This window comes from Sus scrofa, chromosome 2, assembly GCF_054392235.1.
Source record: "Sus scrofa isolate SSC_HxYL_T2T_F1_AM1 chromosome 2, Sscrofa_HxYL_maternal_Yorkshire_Landrace_v2.0, whole genome shotgun sequence".
In the NCBI taxonomy this organism is placed as follows: Eukaryota; Metazoa; Chordata; class Mammalia; order Artiodactyla; family Suidae; genus Sus; species Sus scrofa.
In genome coordinates, this window is record NC_139384.1 from 42,357,117 (window position 1) to 42,379,398 (window position 22,282).

At 46.1% G+C, this 22,282-nt stretch overlaps 1 protein-coding gene and 1 long non-coding RNA gene across 2 annotated transcripts in view; one reads left to right on the forward strand and one right to left on the reverse strand.

Annotated features, from left to right (window-relative positions):
* LOC110259291 (uncharacterized) overlaps window positions 1-16,987 on the reverse strand; it is a 177,245-nt gene extending 160,258 nt beyond the window's left edge. Inside the window, exon 1 of the long non-coding RNA XR_014837190.1 lies at window positions 16,618-16,987. This is a non-coding gene — a long non-coding RNA (uncharacterized LOC110259291). The remainder of the gene's footprint in view (window positions 1-16,617) is intronic.
* DBX1 (developing brain homeobox 1) lies at window positions 13,447-19,000 on the forward strand. The gene is made up of 4 exons (XM_003122916.5): window positions 13,447-13,968; window positions 14,598-14,699; window positions 16,641-16,843; window positions 17,268-19,000. Exons 1-4 carry the CDS (start codon window positions 13,602-13,604, stop codon window positions 17,625-17,627), a joined length of 1,032 nt encoding a protein of 343 aa, XP_003122964.2. The 5' UTR covers window positions 13,447-13,601; the 3' UTR covers window positions 17,628-19,000.
* The last annotated feature ends 3,282 nt before the right edge of the window (window positions 19,001-22,282 follow it).

Here is a 22,282-nt window from a genome sequence, read left to right on the forward strand (position 1 = left end):
TTTAATCCCACTGGTCCTCAACCAGGGGCAGTGTGGACTGATAAGGTGATATCTGACAGGGTCTGGAGACATTTTGGTCTGGGAGGGAGGAGGAGGTGTGCTATGGGCATCTAATGGGTAGAGGCTAGCAATTCTGCTAAATCTCTGAGGATGTACCACACAGCCCCCACAACAAAAATCAAAGTTCAGACATTTTTTTTTTTTTTTGTCCTTTTATGGCCACACCTGTGACAAGTGGAGGTTCCCAGGCTAGGGATCTAATCGGAGCTACAGCTGCTGGCCTACACCACAGCCACATCAATGCCACATCTGAGCCATGTCTGTGACCTACACCACAGCTCAGGGCAACGCCAGATCCTTAAGACACTGAGTGAGGCCAGGGATTGGACCCACAACCTCATGGTTCCTAGTCAGATTCGTTTCCACTGTGCCCCGACAGGAACTCCAAAGTTCAGACATCTTGATATAACCCATTCCCTCCCCAGTCCCATAGACAGCATAGGTGACAGAGTAGGAGCATGGACTCTGGGTCAGACAACCTGGTCCAAATGTAAAGCTACTTTACACTTTTATTTGGCTGTGCCCATGGAAAAGTTTTCAGGCCAAGAAACCCATACCACAGTTATAACCAGAGCCACAGCAGTGACAACACCGGGTCCTTAACCCACTGAGCCATGAGGGAACACCGAGCCTCAGTTTCGTGGTCTGTAAAATGGACTCATTATAAGGAGACAAGGAAATAATATATGTAAATCATTAGCACAGCACTCACTAAATGGAAGCCATAATTATTGCTGCAACTGAATCATCATCCCAAGATCCAACCCTCTGAGTCCTGTTACTTAAGGGCAAACCTCCTTTGTATGAGTTCTCTCCCTGTAGTTCTCAAACCACAGGGAGCATGGGTCTACCACACTTGCCACCAGAGCCCAGGCATTATTGATTAACGGCAGAAAATTTTCCCACTCCACCCAGAGTTGATCTTAGACTCCTTCTCTATACAGTAGTTTAAATGCAACTACCAATCATTGAGATTCTGCACATGAACTGAAGTCTATTTGCTGTCTTTCCTTAATATGTCATCTCTTATTAACCAGAGGTTATCTCTTGCTGGAGAGAGTGAGCTCCTTATCACTGGAACTATTTAAGTAAGGCTCCCATGAGAGGGATTTTCTTTTTTTTCTCTCTCTTTTTTTTTTTTCTCTTATCATTTTAGGGCCATATGGTATATGGAAATTTCCAGGCTAGGGGTCGAATTGGAGCTGTAGCTGCCAGCCTATACCACGCCACAGCAATGCCAGACGCGAGCTGCGTCTGTGACCTACACTGAAGCGTGCAGCAATGCCGGATCCTTTAGCTCACTGAGCGAGGCCAGGAACTGAACCTGCATCCTCATGAATACTAGTCGGATTTTTAGCCTGCTGAGCCACAGGGAACTCCATGAGAGAGATTTTCTTTTTAACATGCGTGGGATATTATGCATGTTTAGATAACCATCTTAGCAGCATGAGACCTGCACAGCAGATCTGAGCCCCTCTACTCAAAACCTAAGGCATAAGGAAAATGATTTTGATGGGTACAAGAGTCATGATAGGGTGCATTCTCTGATGACCCCAAAATCTTATAATAAAAGCTTATTTCTTACTTAAGCACAGTCCAATACATGACGGGTGGTTCTCCTCCAACTCATGACTCAGGGATCCAGGTTCACTACCTATTGTACGTCTGCCACCCCAACATCCGGCCTTCATGTCCCAATGGAAGGAAAAAAGGATTGTGCCTGAGAGTTTGACGTACGAAGCCTGGAAGTGATGCAGAGCACTTCCCCCTCCATTCCATTGCCTAGGACAGTCTATGGCTCCACCTAACTGTGAGGAAAGCTGAAAAAGGTCATCTGTGCACTCATGAAGAGGAGAAGGATGGGTATTGCTGATCATCAGCAGTATCTGTGGCGGTCATTAAAAACAAACTAACAAAAAAACAAAGCAAGATAAGACCCAGGGGTAAAGGGCAGCTACTAGGACTCATCCATGGGTTTAGCTTTGGATAAGGCCCATTTTATATTTGATTTATTTAACGTGTAGTAACAGACAGTGTTGCCTACATAAAGCCACATCCTTTTCCTTAATCAGTATCTTTTTGTGAAACCTAACACCCACAGATTTCCAGGAATCTAGGTCCTGCCTATTTCCAGGAGGGTGACTCTTGATCCATTTAATGAAAAAATAGTAACTCCATTTTCCTTGCTAGTGACTGGCTTAACTATGAGCAACTGCCCCAATTCTGGCCAATAAGACAGGACTAGACATCCTCCAGGTGGGCTTCTGGGAAAGATTTCTTTTCCTGCTGATAATAGGAGAGAGAAGACAATTAAGTGACTCTCCTTCTGCTGGATGTTGTCATCTGCATGTGATGCCTGGGGCAGCCCTCTGACACCATGAGGGATCCAGCCAAAGAGGATATTAAGGGTGGCAGAGTAGAGAGATTGTGATAATATCAACAAGACAGTGAAATAATGGACTCTGGACCTATTATACTTCTGGAATTCTGGTTTTATGAAATAATAACTTTTCTTTGCAGTTTACTCTATTTTTGGATGACTCTTTTTGCCAATGCAGCCAAAATCATCCTGTTAGATACATGCTAAGCACTTTAGATATATGCACTCCAAAATGCAGCCAGTGGAGATCTAAGGCCCATCCATATCTACCTTCATCAGAACAGGGAGCCAAGAGCTCCTGCCACTCTGGGCCCCTTGCCTTCATTTCCCCCCCCCCTTTTTTTTTTAAGTCTAATACCTACTTCTTTGAGTAAAGTTAATTGCTGAAACTACTGCTTTGACTTCTTGAGTTACTGGAAGATTAAATGAGGAGTTCCCATTGTGGTTCAGCGGTAATGAAGCCGACTAGTATCCATGGGGATGGGGGTTTGATCCCTGGCCTCACTCAGTAGATAAGGATCCGATGTTGCCATGAGCTGTGGTGTGGGTCACAGATGCAGCTCAGATCCTATGTTGCTGTGGCTGTGGTATAGGACAGCAGCTATAGCTCCAATTTGACCCTTAGCATGGTAACTTCCATATGCTACAGATGCAGCCCTAAAAAGCAATAAATAAATAAATAAATAAATCCATAAGCACTTCAAGAAAGACCTGAAATTCTGTCGATGCTAAGTATGTGCTCCTATCATTATTATTGTAGTAGCAGAAGCAGAATTTTTTTAATCTTTGATTTGGATACAATTTTAAAGGCTACTTTCCATTTACAGTTATTATAAAATATTAGCTATATTACCCATGTTGAGAACTCTTGGTTTTTATAAACTAAGGTAAACTTTATCTGCTGCTAAATGCCCCCTGAGTGTCCGTTTTGCCTCTTAACCCCCGCAGAACTTCAAGCAGAAGAAGAGGATTCCAGACCTAGGACAGCACCTTCAGACTAGTCTCATCAAGCTTCAAAATCCTGAGACTTTCTTCAGAGCCAGTACAGAATCATGGTTATGAACACAGGTTCTAGGGTCAGACTGAGTTCCAAGTGTCAGCTCTAGTATTTGTTAACTGTTTCAAGATTCAATCAGAGAAACAGAACACACAGGCAATATACTGAATATACCACATATGCATGAGGAGCTGGCTGAAATCCACAAATACAAGCTGGAGCACCACAAGCACAGACTGAAATTCATGTCAGTCCCTGCTGCCTCTGACCTTGTTGGTGTGGATGTCCTGCAAAAGACAACACCTTCCTTCATGGGGGTAAACACAGGAATCAGAGAAGCTGGAGACAGTGAAGGACCAGCTGCCTTATATCAGTAGCATGAGCCAGCTGGTCAGTAATAAAATGGCTATAGTTTCCTTCCACTCTCCCAATCTCTCAAGCCTGTTTAGTGACCCACCCTAACTGGAGTTGTGATGGAAAGGGAAGTCTCAGAACCAGAGTTCAGCCTAGCCAGGCTGGTACAACACAAAGCTAACATAGCTACATTGTTAAATTTCTCTAAGTATCTGTGTCTTCTTCTATAGGTAAGCGGGGATAATAATAATATCTACCTCATCATGAGGCTATGTTGGGGATTATTCTAAATAATGCCCGGAAAATACTTAACACAGTACTAGGCATCTAATAAGTTCTCAATAAAACTATTATTATCATTATTGTTAATATTATTGGATTAAATGTCCTTCATTGATGTTTAAAAGGAAATCAGGTATAGGATTAGGATATTTAGTTTCTTGAGAAGAAACTACTAAATTTCCTATGTTTCTAAACATAAGCCACTCATTATTCTGGGCAATAAACATTTACCACAGTCTTCAAGTGTAAGTTTTATTATTACCATTTTAGATGAGGCAGTTCAAAAAATAACTAAGGAAGAGAAGGAGTTCCCTTGGGGAAAAGTGGGTTAAGGACCCAGTGTTGTTACTGCTGCAGTTTGATCTCCGGCCCAGGAACTTCTGCATGCTGCAGACACAGCCCAAGATAAGGGGGCGGGGGGCGGGGGGAATCAGTCTGAAAAAACTAAGAAACAGAGAAGTTAAGTAACTGGGCCCAAGGTCACACACCTAGTGACTGACAATGTGTACTCTCTATTGACAGATGGATACAGATAAAGATATAGATATATTGCCAAGAAGAAAAAATACAGGGTGATCAAAACTAGATGATGAGAAAGAAGCATTTTAACTGCAATTTGAAGGATGAGCAGGAGTTAACCATATGAAGCAAGCAGAGAGAAGAGCATATATAAATGCACACTGGTAAGAAAGAGCCTGGCATCTTAGAGGAAGAGAGAAGAGATGGGAGGCAGGACTGGGGTAGAAGAGGGGAAGGGGCAGGGGGAAAGGCTGGCAGGGAGGGGTACATTTCTACTTTATCCTAAGTGGAATGAGAAGATGGTACAAGCTCTGTCTGGTTCACTTCAGTATTCCCAGACCTGGAATGGTGGCTCTTGGTATAAGGTAGGACCTCGATAAATATTTGCTGATTGAAAGGAGAGCATGGAGCAATAAGATCAAATCTCCAGTTGCTATAAAGTATGCATCCTGCCTCTCTTTGGTTCCCTCTTGTAACTTGGAACTCATAGGTTATTTTCTTTCTCTTGGTAGCCCTTTGAATATTTGAACATGGCAGTCCTGTTCCTCTAGGTTTCCATTTCTCCAGGCCAAGAGGCCCGTTCCATATTCAGGAACTCTAGTCAATGCTGTCAAAAACAAAAAACAAAAACAAAAACAAAAAAAAACTTGGTAGGGAAAGAAAAAAAGAACTTCCTCAATGATATTTGTGCTCTCTTTCTGTGCCATCCAATATGGTGGCCACTAGTGCCACGTGGCTAATGAGCACTTGAGTTATGGTCAATGTGACTGGGGGACTAGATTTCAAATTTTATTTAAATTTTAAAATTTAATTTAACTTATGTTTTAAGTTTTATTAAGTAATTTGAAATTGAATGGTTCCATGTGGCTAGAGGCTGCTGAATTTGTTGGACAGTGCAGCTCTAGTTCTACACTCTGACTCTTTTTCTGATGATAAGTAGGACATCTCTGCATTTTCTCTGAGCTTCTCACTTTCCTTACCTTCCTCTCCTCCATAATTAACCAATTCTGACACCGACACCCTGTGTTGGCTTTCTATTTCATGCCAGCTGATTTAGTATACAAGGTCTAAAGATTAGCTGGCAGGTACCAGCTTTCAGAGCAGCAATTTTTTGCTTTCTGAATTACAGAATTCTTCTTAGTGATGAGTGCACTACCATATTTATATATATAGTTTCTAAGAACCAAAGTGAGGATCGGGTAGAGATCTGCCAGTGCGTTCCTTATTTACACTGTAAAAGGTAAATGTTTACTTAATTTAATGCTGTGAGACCAAGAATTAGTGGATATATATTAACATGATCTTGGTTCCTGTGCCATAGGATTTGACTCTCTGTTAAATATATTTAGTCACCAAGGTATTTGCTAGCAAAATTAGCAAAATCCAATAATGCCCAATAATGCCCAACAGAAATCAAATCAGCAAAGAGGAAAGAGGACTCTCCTAGGAAATGCAGATGAAGATCAGACAGTCTTTTGACAAAGTCTGGGAGCTTCCCCACCTGGTTACCATCTAGAGAATCAAACAGTATAAAATGAAGAATTAATAATGATAGAAGAGATTAGAAAAGAGATCAGGGAATGAAATGCACTGAATCTGAAAGCAGGAAAGATCTTTTGAAATGAGACAGGAGAGTGCTTCCAGAACTTGAAGGTTTTATCGCTCTGCACTCATTCTCTGAATGCATGCCATGTGCCAGGCATTAGGACACAAAGTCAAAGGACATGGTGCCTGCCCCCAAGGAGCTCATGGTCTACAGGGGAAACAAACATGTACACATGCACATTCCTCCAATAGGTACAGTTGCCAGATTTAGAAAATAAAAATATGGAATATCAAGTTAAATTTGAATAAAAATGAATAATTTTTAGTGTAAGTATATCCCTTGCAATATTTGGGACATACTTATACTAAAAACGTTTGTTTATTTGAAATTTAAATGTAACATTTTTATCTGGCAATTCTAAATACAGAGTCATAAATGCAATGATGAAGGTATTAGGTACTACAAGAACAAATCCAAAAGACATGGACCTCAGAGTACATGTCAGAAAAGGATCACAAAGAGGGTTAAGCTGAAGCCAAAACTTTCCCAACCAATGGAAGATAGCCAGGTGAAAAGAATCTAAAAGCATCATCATGCACAAAGGCACTGCAATTTGAGAGGACAGAGCATATTTGGTGAAAGTAGCTTAACAGGGGTAGAATAAGAAATAAATAGAATCTCAATAACTTTCTGGGAGAAAAGCCAAAGTCAGAACCCTAGAATAACAGTACCACCTAAGGGCTTGACAGAGAAAAGAGAGTTCACGAAATGAACAAGAAGGAATAGTATGAGAAGGAAAAAGACAACCATGAAGCCAAGAAGGGAGAAGTCCACAGTGACAAATGCTGTAGGCAGGCCATGTAGAATAAGAGAAGTTCCTTGACTCTGCCAACGGCGATGGCCTCAGTGACCCTGACACATCCATCCCAGTGAAATGCAGTGGCAGCAGGTTGAGACAGACCATGGAGGGGGCGAGAATAGGAGGAAGCAAGGTTAGACATGGCTTTCAAAAAGTCTGCTTGTGAAAGAAGTACAAGGCTTAGACCTGGACAAAAAGGGGACTTGCCTGGGTCCTGAACTTCAGGGAAGACCCAGCCTGGCTCCCCTCCAGCTCCACCCATGTCCATGTGGCCAAGGGGACATGTTCACCCAGAGCCCATAAGCTCCCTTTCAGGCTCTAGAAGTCTTTGCTCACATGGACCAAGACTATTCTCAAAGACTACGTGAACCTCTTCCTAGGTCTGTCTTCTAAAGGGTAGACAAGGTCACAAGTTTAGGTCCCTAAACCTGAGGCATGGGCCAGAGGTGGCTGTCTGGTGGATGGATCTTTGGTATAAGAACCAGGTGACCACACTCTTGGAAGCATGGCGCTTCATGAGGTAGGATGGAGTCAGAATGGGAAGTCAAGTAGGATGGGCCACAGGCTTCCATCTATAGTTTAGTCTCAGGCTTCACAAAAGTTAGAAGAAATCTGTGAGAAGATGCGGTTAGAATGCACTTAAGGCCAAGAGAGAGTCCTTTTGAAATGAGCATAATTTGAAAGAACCTGTGGCGAAGGGGGATGTCGAAGCTATAGACAGAGGGAATCATAACAAAAACCTCCTGGATCAGTCAGGAGTTCAGCAGCAAGTATTTCCAATGAAGAATCCACTTACAGAAGTATGAGCACAGATAAGGGAATAAACAAGCTCCCCAGAGATAGCTCAGAAGATTAGTATAAACCTGGCAGCATTGACTTTTCACTGGCCACTCTTCATAAACAAGACCAGTCTTCTCAGAGTCCTTCGTTCTTGAAATATGTGTGTCTGGGAGGTGGGGAGAGGCATTTTACTCCAGGATCTTCCACTCATCTCACTAGATCACCAACTCGGGGTTGGGGGGGCCACATCTCCTCCCCAACACAAACCCAGCCTCACTAAGAGGCACCTGCTCCCCATTCCAGAGTCCTTGGGGACAGGAAGGAAGGCGGAATAGATTTCATGATTTCTCTCTTCTCCCTCCTCCCCATGACAAAAGTGGCCCTTTTGGGTCCAGAGAAACATCCCATATGGTTTCCAATCTAGCGCTCCCATCAGCCAATTTCACCTTCATCCCAGCCTCTTTGTCCGAAAAGATTCTGGGGGTGAAAAATCAATAGTTCCAACTTTAGGCTCTGGGAAGGGGAAAAAAGCTGGGTCAGGTGAGGACAGGGTTTATTGCAGGGTGCAAGGAGTAACTAAGGAGGCTGAAAGGTGATGCCCAAGACCAGGAGAGCGAGTCAGGGAGGATCACCTCCTGTTTTACACCTGGTATCAGAGCCACACCTCTTTGCTGGGCCAAGGAGGAAAAGGAGTCACCTGCAGGGAGGGATGCAGCATGGAATGGTGGGTGGGATGCAGGGGCCCAGCAGCCTGAGGGCTCCTAGTGGATCTCGAGACCCAAGGAGCATAAGCCCAGCTGACCTGCCCTGAAGCCACCAGCTCATTCCACACTTCTTTTCCCCACTCAGGGCTCCCCTAGGACTGAGGAACATGGTGATTTGGTGATTCGGATCCTCCCAGAAAGATGCTGGAAGCTGCTGTGTTGGGGCCCCTGCAGTGGGGGTGACAAAGAGAGAGAGTTAAACCTTAGAAGGTCAGACCTGAAAGGGCCCTTAGAGAAGGCTCTCTAGGGCAATCCCTTGGTTCTCACATGGGGACACTGAGGCCTGGGAAAAAAGGACTTTCCCCAAAGACACACTGTAAAGTGAAATGGATCCAAATGTGAGGTAAAAGAATATTTAACTCCTTGGGTCTGTGGAGAGCCAGTTAATCAAGGAAAAGCAAAGGGAATTTACTTTTAAAGAGAGAGGGGGATGAGGAGGACTCAGTTTTGAAAAGAAGCATTGTAAAATTAATTTCCAAGACAAGGGTGTGGGAGTGATGGAGAGAAAAAGCACGCAAGGCTCAACTCACCAAAACTTTATTTTGATTCTCTTGAATGGGCTTAGATGGCTTTTGCCAACATCTCCCAGGGCTGCTATCGCTTCACGGAAGGATCCAAACAGCCAGTTAAACTCCCGCCAAGCCCGGCCTGTGCACAGCACTGCTCTACAGAGATCCTCTTTCTTCGGGTTAAAAAAAAGAAGAAGAAGAAAAAGAAGAAAAAGAAGGAAAAAAAAAAGAAAACACAAAAAACCCACAAAAAAACACAACACACAGTTAACCACCTGTCAGGGCTGAGGATACAATGAGGCTCTTCGAAAAAGAGCTTTTCATGCATGCGTAATATATTTGTTCAGCTATTCACTTAATGAAGCTGATAAATGTGATGCAAGACAATAGTCAAGTTAATCTATTTAGTAAAATGTTTTTGAGACTTTCAGGCTACGTTAAGGAGGGGAGCATTGGGCGACATTTTCATTTAAATGCGCTCATCTCCCCTCTTAGGCGGCACAAGGGGGTTCAGGCAATCTATGTGAATATAATTTCTTATAAATGTGTCTTTAATGGGTTTAATTCACCCTTGCCAGCTGTTTTGGGGGCTATTTTGTAAGAGCAAAACAAACGTTTCAGGCTTGGAAAGCTAGTTAAAATTAGTTTCGGTCAGCGAGGCCAAGCTATATTTCCTGCAAACCATCTGCTTGATTGGCACAATAGAAGGATTTTCAAGGAAAAAGGGGGGAGTGAGTGTGAAAGGAGTGAGGGGTGAGGGGAGACGCTAGAAAGGGCTGGGGCGGCCGGTAGCTCCTTGTGGCCTATTCTGAAGGTGAACCCCTTAGAGGTGTCTTAATAGAGCCGCTTGGGTAAAGAGCTGGGGCAGTAGGAAAGCTCTTTTAGCCTGAGCCTCGTCGCCCTCCTCCTTTGCTTCGTCTCTCAGCTCCCTTTTCCCCCCAGGACCACAGAAACTAGGCAGCGCGCAGCGTTTCCTGAGCAGCCACCGCTCGGCATCCTGCCAAACTTGCTAAGCGTTCTGTCAGCAGCTCCGGTCCGGAGCGAGGCGGCCTGGGGGTTTGAACCCCTGCAAAGTACAACCTTGGGCTCCCAATCTTCCCAAACTTACCGCTTGTTATCTTTTCTGAGGGTGGGGAATCTCAAGCCACTCTTTACTTTGCAGGCCTGGGCATCCCTGGGCAGGCACTGGCGGCTCAGCCCACACTGGAACGGTCACTCGGTGGCCGGGGCCCAGCGCATGGGCAGAGACCCGCCCGCTCTCCACGGACCAGGGTAAAGACACCTCTGATGAGTTCTGGGAGCCCTTGCTGCCGTCCCAAGGAGGCTCTTGCGGCTTTGCTCCTGCACCCCGACCCCGGCAGTTTGGGCCTCGAAGGCCAGGGGAGCCCCAGACGCCTCTGCTGGGACCTCTCCCACTGAGCAATTGCACCCACGGCACAGGCAAGGACCTTTCCCAACCGAGACATCCTCTGATTCTTTTTTCCCCTTCCATCATCTTTTCCCTTGAAAGAGAGACAGAAAGCTCCGCTCTGGGAGAGAGAACGCGAGTGACTTCTCCGAAATAAATTTGAAGATAACGACATTACAATGAATGGCAGGACGTACAAAACCCCACGGGCTCAGGTCAAACGGCATTAGTCACAGATCTTAGCCGCAGCCGCCGCGCAGCACAGCCCCTTAGGCTATCGCGGAGTTTGAAAAGACGCGTTCAAGAAGATCACTTAAAGTAAGATCCTTTCGTCTGATTTCTTGCTTCCTTAGGATTTATTTTGCCTTTTCAGGGGCGGCCAACCCTCGCCCCCACCCACACTTTTCCTCTTTGGCGCCTTAGGAATGCTTTAGGAGGTCATGGAGACAAACTGCTGGAAGCCTAGTCCACGTGGATCACAGCAAGAGGTTGACCTACCTTCCAAAAAATGTCAGGCCCCCTTTTTAAAAGAAAGATAGCAGCAGTTAGCCTATAGTGAGGCAGAATGGCGTGTGTGTGTGCGTGTGTGTGTGTGTGTGTGTGTGTGTGTGTAAGAGGGGGCATAGAGCTTGCCAATGGGCAAGGTTAGTAACTATAAACATACATCCAGGGAAATACCCCAAGAGGAGAGAAGGTCTAGGGAAGAGGGGCATTGGAAGGCCTATACTGGCTTTGAGTCCTTACTGCCTCTCTGAACAAAACTCTGCCAGTGTAGGCTCTATTCCTATCTTCCTTTCCGGTAGAACGGGCAAGTGCTTTTTTGATGGGAAACTCAACAACTCTAGTATGGAGTTTCCTCCTTCTGGGAACTGGCAACCACTGGGGGTGGGGGGGGAGGGTATGGAAAGAAGGAGGGAGGGAGGGAGGGAGGGAGGGAGGGAGGGAGGGAGTGGCAGAGGAGGAAGAAGAGGAGAAAAAGAAAAGAGCAGGAAGGAGAGAGAATGCAAAACCAGAACTGGTCCTCCTGCTTCCAGAGAGCAATTGGTGGGAAGGGTTGGTTTCAAAGGAAAACTTTGTGGCAAGGTTAAAGTGCAGGTGTTCAAATACATTTGACTTTTTCTCCCCTATTTTATAGCAAAACTTCAAAAAGAGGAACATATGAAGTTCATCAAAGATCTCTTTCTCCCTTCCGTTTCCAGGGGATGCCAATGAACTTGGGCAAGACATTTTCCATATTTAAATGCTGCTTACTTAAAACTTGTTTCTTTCCTTACTGGTTTTCCGCTGCCTGATGCCCAGTGTGCCTCCATAATCAGTCTTGGTCTCAGAAACTCCGAGCTTGCGTTATCCTAGAGCGTTAATTTGGCTCCAGAGCCTGGCCCTAACTAACTTTTTAATTTGAATCAAGGGAGAGCTTTAGTGGACTCTGTTTCTGGTTTAATGTGATATAAATCGCAGATGCACTTTTATTGAACGGTTAAAGCAGCGACATGGAGATCATCAACACAAAACGCCCTGAACAAAACCAGCGAGAGAAATAAAGCTGGTTAATAAGATTTTTTAGAAAGCTTTGTGTTAAAAAGCAAAAAGGAAAACCAGCTGAAGGTGACAGTTAGTTCATGGTTAATAGGATCAGGGCGGCCTGGCGGGGCTGCACGCTTCTCTTTGGGGAGGTTCAGCCACACTAAAGAAATGAATGGGACATTTAACACATCTGTTATCTAGCCAAAAAGAGAAGCGAGGCGCAGTGATACCCCAGCCCCAACCCAGAGGGCGGAGTACTATCGGCAGGAAGTACTTGAGGTACCAAATTAAGTAAGAATAGTCATTCCTGAGGTGGACCAACATTTTTGGGAATCACATCCTTCCTGCAGTTTCCATGAGTTTGTACATTGCAGTTGATTAAGAAGCAGCAAGACTTTGGCCGCGTTAAGAACCTAGCAATGGGGAGAACCCTCTTGGGAGGAATCCCAAACTTCTTTGCTGTGGCTTTTAAAAGTCCAGGCTGTGAGTTTCAACTGAAACCGATGAGGGCTCCTAGACATTGGAAATGGGGCTGAGGGGCACTCACAGCATTCAGGTCTCCTTGCCTAAGGAAGATTCAGGCAGAAGTAAGCCCTTGGGAATGGAATCCCACTGCCTCACCCTATTTCAACACTCCTCTCTGCTCCTCCCCCAGGTGAGCCGCGGTTCCTTCGTCAATGACACTTGCAAAGAAAAGCACGTGCCCGCAGAAAATAGTTTCTTAAGTTGCTGGGAGTTTGCAGGAGTCATATTACTGTTCAGGTAGCCACCAACTCTCTCAAACTCAATTAGTTCCCCAACATGAGATAACTCAAGATCTCCCGCCTCAACCCTAGGGATGAGCTTCTAATAGCCTCAAAGCATTTCACTTAACCCACTCTTCACATCTGTTTTATGCCTCAGCTGGAGTAATGCGTAGGGCAGGGATGGAAGAGTGTGTATATTTACATGTTCACTGACTTGAAATTTTCCATTGCCCTCCCCATAAGGGGGGAGGATTATTTTACTGATTGCCTGGAGATGAATTTCTATGAATATTTATTGATTTATTTTCCAGGCTCAGCAGGAGAGCTGCAAATAAATTTAGTGCGTTCTTTAAATAATTCCTTTTCTATGAGGCAAGATGTCATCTGAAACTTCTAAATAGGCATTTAATTAGCTCGGGTGTTGCTTCGGAACAAAAACTCCCGGCGAGAGCTTGGGGGCGCACTGTATTGCAAAGAGGCGGTCGATATGCAGAATTGATGCGCGCCAGCCTTTGTTGCCGGCCCATTGTGCGGGCCATGCTTATGAAGACTAATCCAATCATAAATTGCACCCCTGCGCCAATCAGAGCGCCCAGAGCCTCCGGCGAATGAAGCTCGAGTGGAGAACTTTGTTGAACTTCATTGTCAGAGCTGTCACTTTTCAAAGCGCTTTAACGGGCGGGCCACTATAAAACCATCACCTCGACGGGAAGACCACGGAGGACTCGCAGACGCCCAAGTGGGATCGTTACTTGAAGACGCTAGCTAAGCCCAAGAGAGAGGGCACAGTGGGGGCGGGAGGGGCGGGAAGCCAGGCATTTACCCTCTGGCCACTGGAAGAAGGTTTTTTTTCCGCCCCGCCCCGCGCCTAACATGATGTTCCCCGGCCTCCTCGCGCCCCCCGCCGGGTACCCCAGCCTCTTGCGCCCCACGCCCACCTTAACGCTGCCCCAGTCCCTGCAGTCGGCATTTTCCGGCCACTCGAGCTTTCTGGTGGAGGATCTGATCCGAATCAGCCGACCCCCCGCCTATCTGCCCCGCAGCGTGCCCACGGCCAGCATGTCGCCCCCTAGGCAGGGGGCTGCTGCGGCTCTCACGGACTCCGGGGCCTCGGACCTAGGCTCCCCCGGTCCAGGCAGCCGGCGGGGCGGCGCATCGCAGACCGCTGTCTCCCCTGCCAGCGAGCCCACGTTTCTGAAGTTTGGAGTGAACGCCATCCTCTCCTCGGCGCCCAGAACCGGTAAGTGAGGGCAAAACGCTGAGAGCCGGTATAGGTGTGGAGTCTTTCTGCCCCCAGTTTCCTATACGCAGCAGGCACCCAGGCACACAGCAGCGCACACAGGTACACAAGATCCCCGAGGCCCCACATCAAGCAATGTGAGACTTAGGTCCAGGCGATTCCCGGGGAGGTGAAGGGAACCCTTCAAGCTCGCCCCACCCTCAGAATGAACTTGAACACCTGCATTCCGAAAGCGTGCCCAGTTCCCTGGAGGAGCAAAATTGAGCACACGCCTTTGGGCGTCTCCTTTTCGCACTTGAGCTTTCAGTTTTTTTTAAATCCAAGACAGTATGTTTACTAGTTTAGCTAGTATTCTGAATCTGCAATCCCTTTCTCCACCGCCCCAGCTCTACCTATTTCCTTAGTGCCAAAGATGACACCAGGGGGCGGGGGAGGGGGGAGATTTCCACAGATGGAGACAATGTTAGGAACAGATTTATTTTACTCGGTCAGTACATTGGGGAAGACGCCTCTGAAACCGGCTGAAGGGTTAATCATGTCATGTATTCGATGTGCTGTACAATAATCACGTACATAATCAAATTCTCTGTCTCCCTCCTTCCTTTCCTCCTTCCCTCACACTTTCCTAGAAACGTCCCCTGCCTTGCTCCAGAGTGTCCCTCCTAAGACCTTCGCCTTTCCCTACTTTGAAGGCTCCTTCCAGCCTTTCATCAGATCATCTTATTTCCCAGGTAGGTCTCCTTCCTCTTCCTCTCACAAGGCTGGGCGTTGCCCCAGCCCCACCCCGTCGCTCCCTACCCAGAAGCCATATTTCTCCGTCCACCCCACGGGGTTACGCTCTGGTTCAGAGGTTGCAAGGCGTACAACATTCACGAATCCGTCGCGCCAATTTGATGCCCTATTTAGCACAAGCAGTGACTGCTTGACACTTTGCACCAATTCCCTGCTCTACAAATTAGCAGGAATTGTCATGGTCCCAATTTGAGGCGGTTCCCTTCCCGGCGAGGAGCTGTTGGCATCCCTTCACGCCGCCGTTTTCCCACAGAGTCAGTGCACTTGGCCACGATTCCCCACAAAGGTTTCAGCACCATGACCAATTGGTCAGCTCCTCCGGGCAGCCACACACAGACCAGCCCTCATGCCTCCAAGCCGCGGAGAGACACCTACCAGCCGGGGCTAATTTCTCTTTAAGACTCATTCAGGGCTTCGGGCTTTTCACAAGACCACATGGGGTGCCCTCTTGTGTGGGATGCCTAGGGTCGCCCAGGAGGAGGGGGACTAGATCCTCCCACAACCCCTACCTTCTATTTCCAACCTGATTTCCCAAACTCTTCTCTTAGTCTCCCTCCACCAATATTTCATTTTAAACATCGTTGAGCTTGTAAAATAAGTCAGAGGAAAGCCCCTAATTGGGTCTCAGTTTAAAGGAGAAACACCTTAAGCAGGTTCCATGAGGTTTTCATCCTGGAATCCAAGAGATGACTCCAACTATGGCTCAAAAACTCAGCAGCTGGTCAAGATTGAGGAAGACAGAGGAACTCCTATAAAGGGGAGAGAGACTAGGCATGGTCGGTGGGGGATGGGTAAAACCTAGACAGCACTCCCAAATATCAGCGAAAGAAACAAGCAATTGATTTTTGAAAGGGGGAGACAGAATTCACCCCCCCACACACACTACCATTCATGCTGTGGCTGATAATGGAATTTGCTCCCTTTCTCCCCCATCTCAATGCTCTAACAAAAACAACCCGAGCTTTATAAATAGCTTTTCATGTCCATTTAATGAAAATGATTCGGCGAAGAGAAGCTCCTGCCATCAGTATTCTCCCAATGGTCTTGGCCTGCAGTTGTGTTTAGTTTGAAAGTGTAAATCTCTTTTGTCCCAGTAATATATGGCTTTCGCTGCTTGTCCTCAGTCTTTTTCTGTTAGTTCATTACTACACAATTACCATTCACGCTTCATTAGAGTCTCTGTTTCTTTTGGGGATTTTTTTTTCTCCCTTAAAGCGAAACTCTCCCCCCTTTTATCATGCCAATATCCATTGGGAAGCGGTCAATGTGCTAATTAGCTGCCACTTTTCATGTATTTGGGACGAATTCTTTACGTTTTATGGGGGAGGGGAGGAAAGATTAATATTAAAAAGATGAATACTGATTGGATTTTTCCAAAAATAAAAAATCCAAAGCGGATTTTCTCCTCTATCAAATCAGTAAAGCATCTCCTTTTCATCTAAAGAATGCAAAAGCCATCAACCTTTTTTGGGGGAAACTCAGTAGCCTCCGCTGGAAAATTTATTTTTACTTTTGTAAATTTTTTTTCCTGTTGCTATTTTAGCTGATACACGCAGGTTTGTTTCCTTGAGACCGTTGAATAGAAAAACGAAACAGGCTATTGTGGGGGCTGTTTTCTGTGTTTCCGTGGTTTTACCTAATCCGGGTTTGCACGGTTGAAAGGCAAAGTTATTTGGGCGGAAAGCGCCTTTCACTCTCGCAGGTTTGTGGGTTCGTAGCCTATTCTCCAGGAGGAGAAAAAGGAGCGCTTTAAAGAGATGAAGGGATCAGAGAGAAAAACCGAAGGAGGCCTCAAGGGAGGGGCGGACGCCACCCGCCCGGGCGGGACACCGCCCACTCACTCACTCGCTCACTCACCTCCCATCCCCTGGCCTCCGCAGCGTCCTCCAGCGTCGTGCCCATCCCGGGGACCTTCTCCTGGCCCCTGGCCGCCCGCGGCAAGCCTCGCAGGGGCATGCTGCGTCGAGCCGTGTTCTCCGACGTTCAGCGCAAGGCGCTGGAGAAGATGTTCCAGAAGCAGAAGTACATCAGCAAGCCCGACCGCAAGAAGCTGGCGGCCAAGTTGGGCTTGAAAGACTCACAGGTGGATGCAGTCTCCCCACAGCCCCTACCCCCACACAGCGTAGAAATGAAACCTCTTAGGTCCCATTGCACAGCTGGGGTAAGGTCTAGGGAGGGAGTAAATACGTGCACGAGCCAGGCCCGCTGAGGCTCTTCGGAGAGAGACAGCCTCTCTCCCCGCCCCATCTCCCCGGAGCCCCGCATGGCCCCACCCCAAGCCCATCTGGGTCAGGTGCGGGAGCGCTGGGCCACAGGTGAGGCGAGCCCAGGTAGGGGTGGGAGTAGGGTAAGTGCCACGCCCCCATCCGGGCTTATTTTACAGGGTGGGGTCCAGGCAAAGATGGGAAGGATAGGGCCTCCTTCCCACTCCCTTGGAGCGGTGGGGGGGGGGGGGGTACTACGCTAACCTCTGCTTCTCCTTGCTCTCCTCCCCCCTGTCGCCCCAGGTGAAAATCTGGTTCCAGAACCGACGCATGAAGTGGCGGAACTCCAAAGAGCGAGAGCTCTTGTCTAGCGGGGGCTGCCGCGAGCAGACCCTTCCCACTAAACTCAACCCTCACCCCGACCTCAGCGACGTGGGCCAGAAAGGTCCCGGGGACGACGAAGAGGACGACGAGGGCCGGGGCAGCCCCCGCCACCGCCTGGTCTATCACGCGTCCCCAGACCCTCGGCACCTGCGGGTCGAACGGCTCGAAGGGCCGCTGCCCCCCTCGCCCGCGCACTCTGGCAGCCCAGACAAACCTTCGGACTTCTCAGGCTCGGAGGAGGATGAGGAGGGCGAGGAGGAGGAGATCACCGTATCTTAGAAGCGAGCCCGCGCCCAGGGTGCTGATTATATAAGTGCTTTGAAATTGAAGAGGTGGGATTCAGTGCCTGTTCACTTGGTCCTTGCTGCCCAGACGCTGCCCCACTCCCCGCCGTGGAAGTGTCACCTCGTTGAGGGCACCCCACCCCTTCCATTGTCCCAAATGACAGTCCCCACACCACCTCCCAACAGCCCTCTTCACAAAAGTTAAATTTAGGCCTTGGTCCCAGCTTTAACTTTTCCAGGAGGGTTCCTGTCGGCCTGGTTTATTGCAAGCTATTTTAAATACAGTGGGATGTTCACTTCCACACCTGGGTTTAGCTGTGAGCCAGGCCCTGCTGGTCTTCAGCAGCAACAGCCCTATAAGAAACCCTTTATGAGGTAGGAAACCAAGATAGGAGTCACAGCATCAAGCATATAACTTCGAGACCTCTAACTTTCTAGATCCCTCCACTTCCCCATCTTAGACAGCAAGGGCCTTCTACCCACTCCAGACTCTGGTAGCCCCATCTTCCCATAACAGTGCCCTTAGAAACCCCAAGAATTAAAAAAAAAATTATCTGTGCCTTCTGGTCTAAGGTACCACATATTGAGTCTTTTCTAGGTGTCATATTCCAAATGCTGTCTGAGCTAAAAGTGAGTTCCCCTACATGGGAAAAAGAATCAGTCTCTTTTTTTTTGTCTTTTCTATGGCTGCACCCGTGGCATATGGAGGTTCCCAGGCTAGGGGTCTAATCAGAGCTGTAGTCGCCGGCCTACACCACAGCCACAGCAACACCAGATCCAAGCTGCATGTGTGACCTACACCACAGCTCACGGCAACACCATATCCTTAACCCACTGAACAAGGCCAGGGATCGAACCCACAACCTCATGGTTCTTAGATTCGTTTCCACTGCGCTACAACAGGAACTCCTCAGTCTCTATTTCTCTATGTGTATTTTAAAGCCTTTTCTTTACTCCTAGTTCTGCATCCACAATACATGCACCAAGCACTCTACCTTGTGCCCTTTTATTATTTCCAGGGGGGTTTCACTGAGCATTGGGCATGATGTGAACAGAAAGAGACCCACAAGCCTCTTTGATTTTTTTTTTCATGGAACTTTGCTGTCTTTGCACAGCTTTTATGAACTGTACACATATTTTGTACACATGTATGGATATTTTATACCAAGGTTATTGTGAATGATATAAAGGGCTGACTAGATTTCCTTCTCTCTTTTTTGCAATGATGTTTAAACTTTAAAAAGTAGCTGTTTAATTGAATAACTTATAAAGAAATACTTATTTTGTATTTTTACCATGTACAGATTTTTATATATGTATATATGTATCAAATGAACAAATGCCAAATAAAAAGTAGAATGGACCCAATGGTCAAGTGGTATCTCTAACTCACAGAATATTAGAGATCTTCTAGTCCAAGTGCGGCTGGCATTTACAGAAGGTACGCTCGCATTCAGGAGGGGAAGGCATGTGTCTAAAGCACTCAACTACTTAGTGGCCAAGCTAGAACTTGGACCCATCTGACTCTCAGGCCAGTACCTTTTCTGCTTCCCTATACCATTAAACAGCTGAGTTTGCTACAGTTACAAGTAAAATACCTCCAGTAGAGGGATACCAACAAGTTGAGTCTGCAATGATCCTTCTGCCCTACTCTAAGAACCAAAATGATGGACTGAAAGAAATCAATGAAAGTCAGTTTCAGTGGTTCAAGTCTGCAATTGTATTTCTTTCCCTCCTTGGAGGTGTATTTCTTAGTCCCCAGGGAAACTCAAAGTTGGCTTTAACTTTTGTGTATGAGCTGATTTTGTTAGGAATGCCATCTACAGGCAGGACTTGGGAGCCCAGATACAGGCTCTGGGGCTCCCCAGTGAAACTAAAGTTCCTTAAGAACTAACTTTCAGCAAAAATTATTTACCCAGCAACCAGTAAAGAATATCAGGTTAGAAACTTGGCAGGGACTTTGTGCTCTTTGGGAGCTTGGTCTCTGTCACATTAGCCACACAGATATACATTTATTTATTATCCTAACCCACACACCAACAGTTGAGGGGAAAAAGTTGTGAAGCTTACTTTTCAGTAGGTTGTATTATATTTATAGCACAGGGAAATATATCCAGTCACTTGGGATGGAACATGATGGAGGATAATATGAGAAAAAGAATATATGGTATATATATATCTGAGTGGGTCACTTTGCTGTACAGTAGAAATTGATAGAACACTGTAAATCAACTATAATGGAAAAAATAAAAATCATAAAAAAAGAATTTTAAAAACCCAACAACAAAAAATGAAATTTGAATATATTCTATCTTCAACTCTTTTTTCGAATAACACAAGCCTCCTCCATGCTAAGGTTCTGATATCCTGCCCTGCTGGGCCCATTTCTGACACTAGTGATGACTGGTTTCATTGTTAGGGGAATTTGCGGGGGCGGGGGGGGGGGAGGGATGATCTTCATTATAATCATTACTTTTATTCAAGAAATCTCCCACATTTCCTCCTCAATACATACGAAGTGTTAGCATGGAGTCCTGCATATGGTAAACAGACAGTCTTTCAGGCAGGAAGCCCCCTCCGCTCTGAGTGATTCAGGCTATTTCCTCCCCTCCACTACGGCTGGGAGGGATATCCAGAGATGGAAACTGGACCAGAAATGGCCCACATTGGAGTTCCCTTCATGGCTCAGTGGTTAATGAATCCGACTAGGAACCATGAGGTTGCGGGTTCGATCCCTGGCCTTGCTCAGTGGGTTAACGATCCGGCATTGCCGTGAGCTGTGGTGTAGGTCACATTGCTGTGGCGTAGGTCACATTGCTGTGGCTTTGGCATAGGCCCGCGGCTACAGCTCCAATTAGACCCCTAGCCTGGGAAACTCCGTGTGCCGCAAGAGTGGCCCTAGAAAAGACAGACAGAAAGACAGAAAGAAAGAAATGGCCCACATTTCCCTCTTTGCCAGCTCAAGGCTGCAGTTATTACCTACAGTCGAGAACCATTTTCAGGCATGGGGAGGAATTCATGTCTACATCAAAGTACTCTGGTGACACACCCAATGGGCATCGCAGCATTCTTTACAATAATCAAGAGGTATTCACTTTCATATCCATTATTCCCATTATTCACAGCAGCTTCCACAACCCGAATGACCAGTGGATGAATAAAGAAAAAGTGGTATACACATACACTAGAATATTATTCAGCCCTCAAGAGGAAAGAAATCCTGTCACATCTCATCATGTAAACATGAGTGAACTTTGAGGACATTATACTAAGTGAAATAAACTAGTAATGAAAAGGTAAATACCATATGGTTGCAGTTAGATGAGGTATCTAACATAGTTAAAATCATAGAAACAGAAAGCAGAATTGCAGATGGCCAGGGCTGGGGTCTTGGGAAACAGGGAGTTGTTCAATGGGTACAGAATTTCAGTTTTAAAGACGAAAAAGTTCCAGAGAGCTGCAGAGCAACAATGTGAACATAGTTAACACTACTGAAATGACAAGGTAAAATGGTTAAGATGGTAAATTTTATGTTTTTTAACCTCAATTTAAAAAATTAAACTGGGAGTTCCTGTCGTGGCGCAGTGGTTAACGAATCCGACTAGGAACCATGAGGTTGCGGGTTCGACCCCTGGCCTCACTCAGTGGTTTAAGGATCCGGCGTTGCCGTGAGCTGTGTGTGGTGTAGGTTGCAGACGTGACTCGGATCCCGCGTTGCTGTGGCTCTGGTGTAGGCCAGGGGCTACAGCTCCGATTCGACCCCTAGCCTGGGAACCTCCATATGCTGCGGGAGCGGCCCAAGAAATAGCAAAAAGACCCCAAAAAAAAAAAAAAAAATTTAAACTGGAAACATAACTCACAGGTTCGACGATTTTGTCCAAGTTATGGCAGTAATGGTCAATATTATGGCAGGCACATGAAAAAAAAATTTAGGTAAGCAATGTTATCATAAGACAATGTAAAGTTCAAAGCAACAAGTATTATATAATGTTTCTAAAGTTTTTTCTATATTAATAAAAGTTAAGAAAATATGCTGGCCTTTTTTTTTTTTTTAATGTGTATCCAACCCCCCTATATGCACAGAGCTTTACTTCTTGTGAATGACAAATGGCACATGTTGGTTCATTTCAGTGCCTCTTGTAGCTGAGCATCACAACTCTGAGCTGAGCATCATGACCATTTTGCATACTATTTCCCTAGTGTCATGCATAGGCCCTAATATGTAGTAAGTTGCTCGGCATGTGCTGAATGAACAAATAAAGGAAGGACAGAGACACTCTAGAGTCAAGACCACAGGTCTGAAAGCTCTAAATCTTTCAAGTGAGTCAAAAGATTACTTAGGCTGATAACAAAGTACATGGAAAAGATTAAATTAACTGGTCAGATGTGCTTTTAGAAATCAAACCAATGACTTTAGTCCGTAGGATGGAAGTAGTTATAACAATAAGCTGAAAAATAATAAATACTAAAAAGAAAGGGTTTTTATTGAGCACCTATAATGTGGCAGCCAGGCATTCTGCTAGATGCCTTACACATCAGTGCTTCTCAAACTTAAATGAGTGTAAGATCACCTAAGGATCTCATCAAAATGCAGACTATGATTCAGATTTCTGGATATTTAGCACTGCTAACCCACTGTTGGTCCACAAA

Coding starts and splice junctions, on each gene's coding strand:
- DBX1 (XM_003122916.5), top strand. CDS start 13,602: ATGATGTTCCCCGGCCTCCTCGCGCCCCCCGCCGGGTACCCCAGCCTC. Junction 13,969..14,597: donor CTCCTCGGCGCCCAGAACCG/GTAAGTGAGGGC, acceptor ACACTTTCCTAG/AAACGTCCCCTGCCTTGCTC. Junction 16,844..17,267: donor TGGGCTTGAAAGACTCACAG/GTGGATGCAGTC, acceptor CTGTCGCCCCAG/GTGAAAATCTGGTTCCAGAA.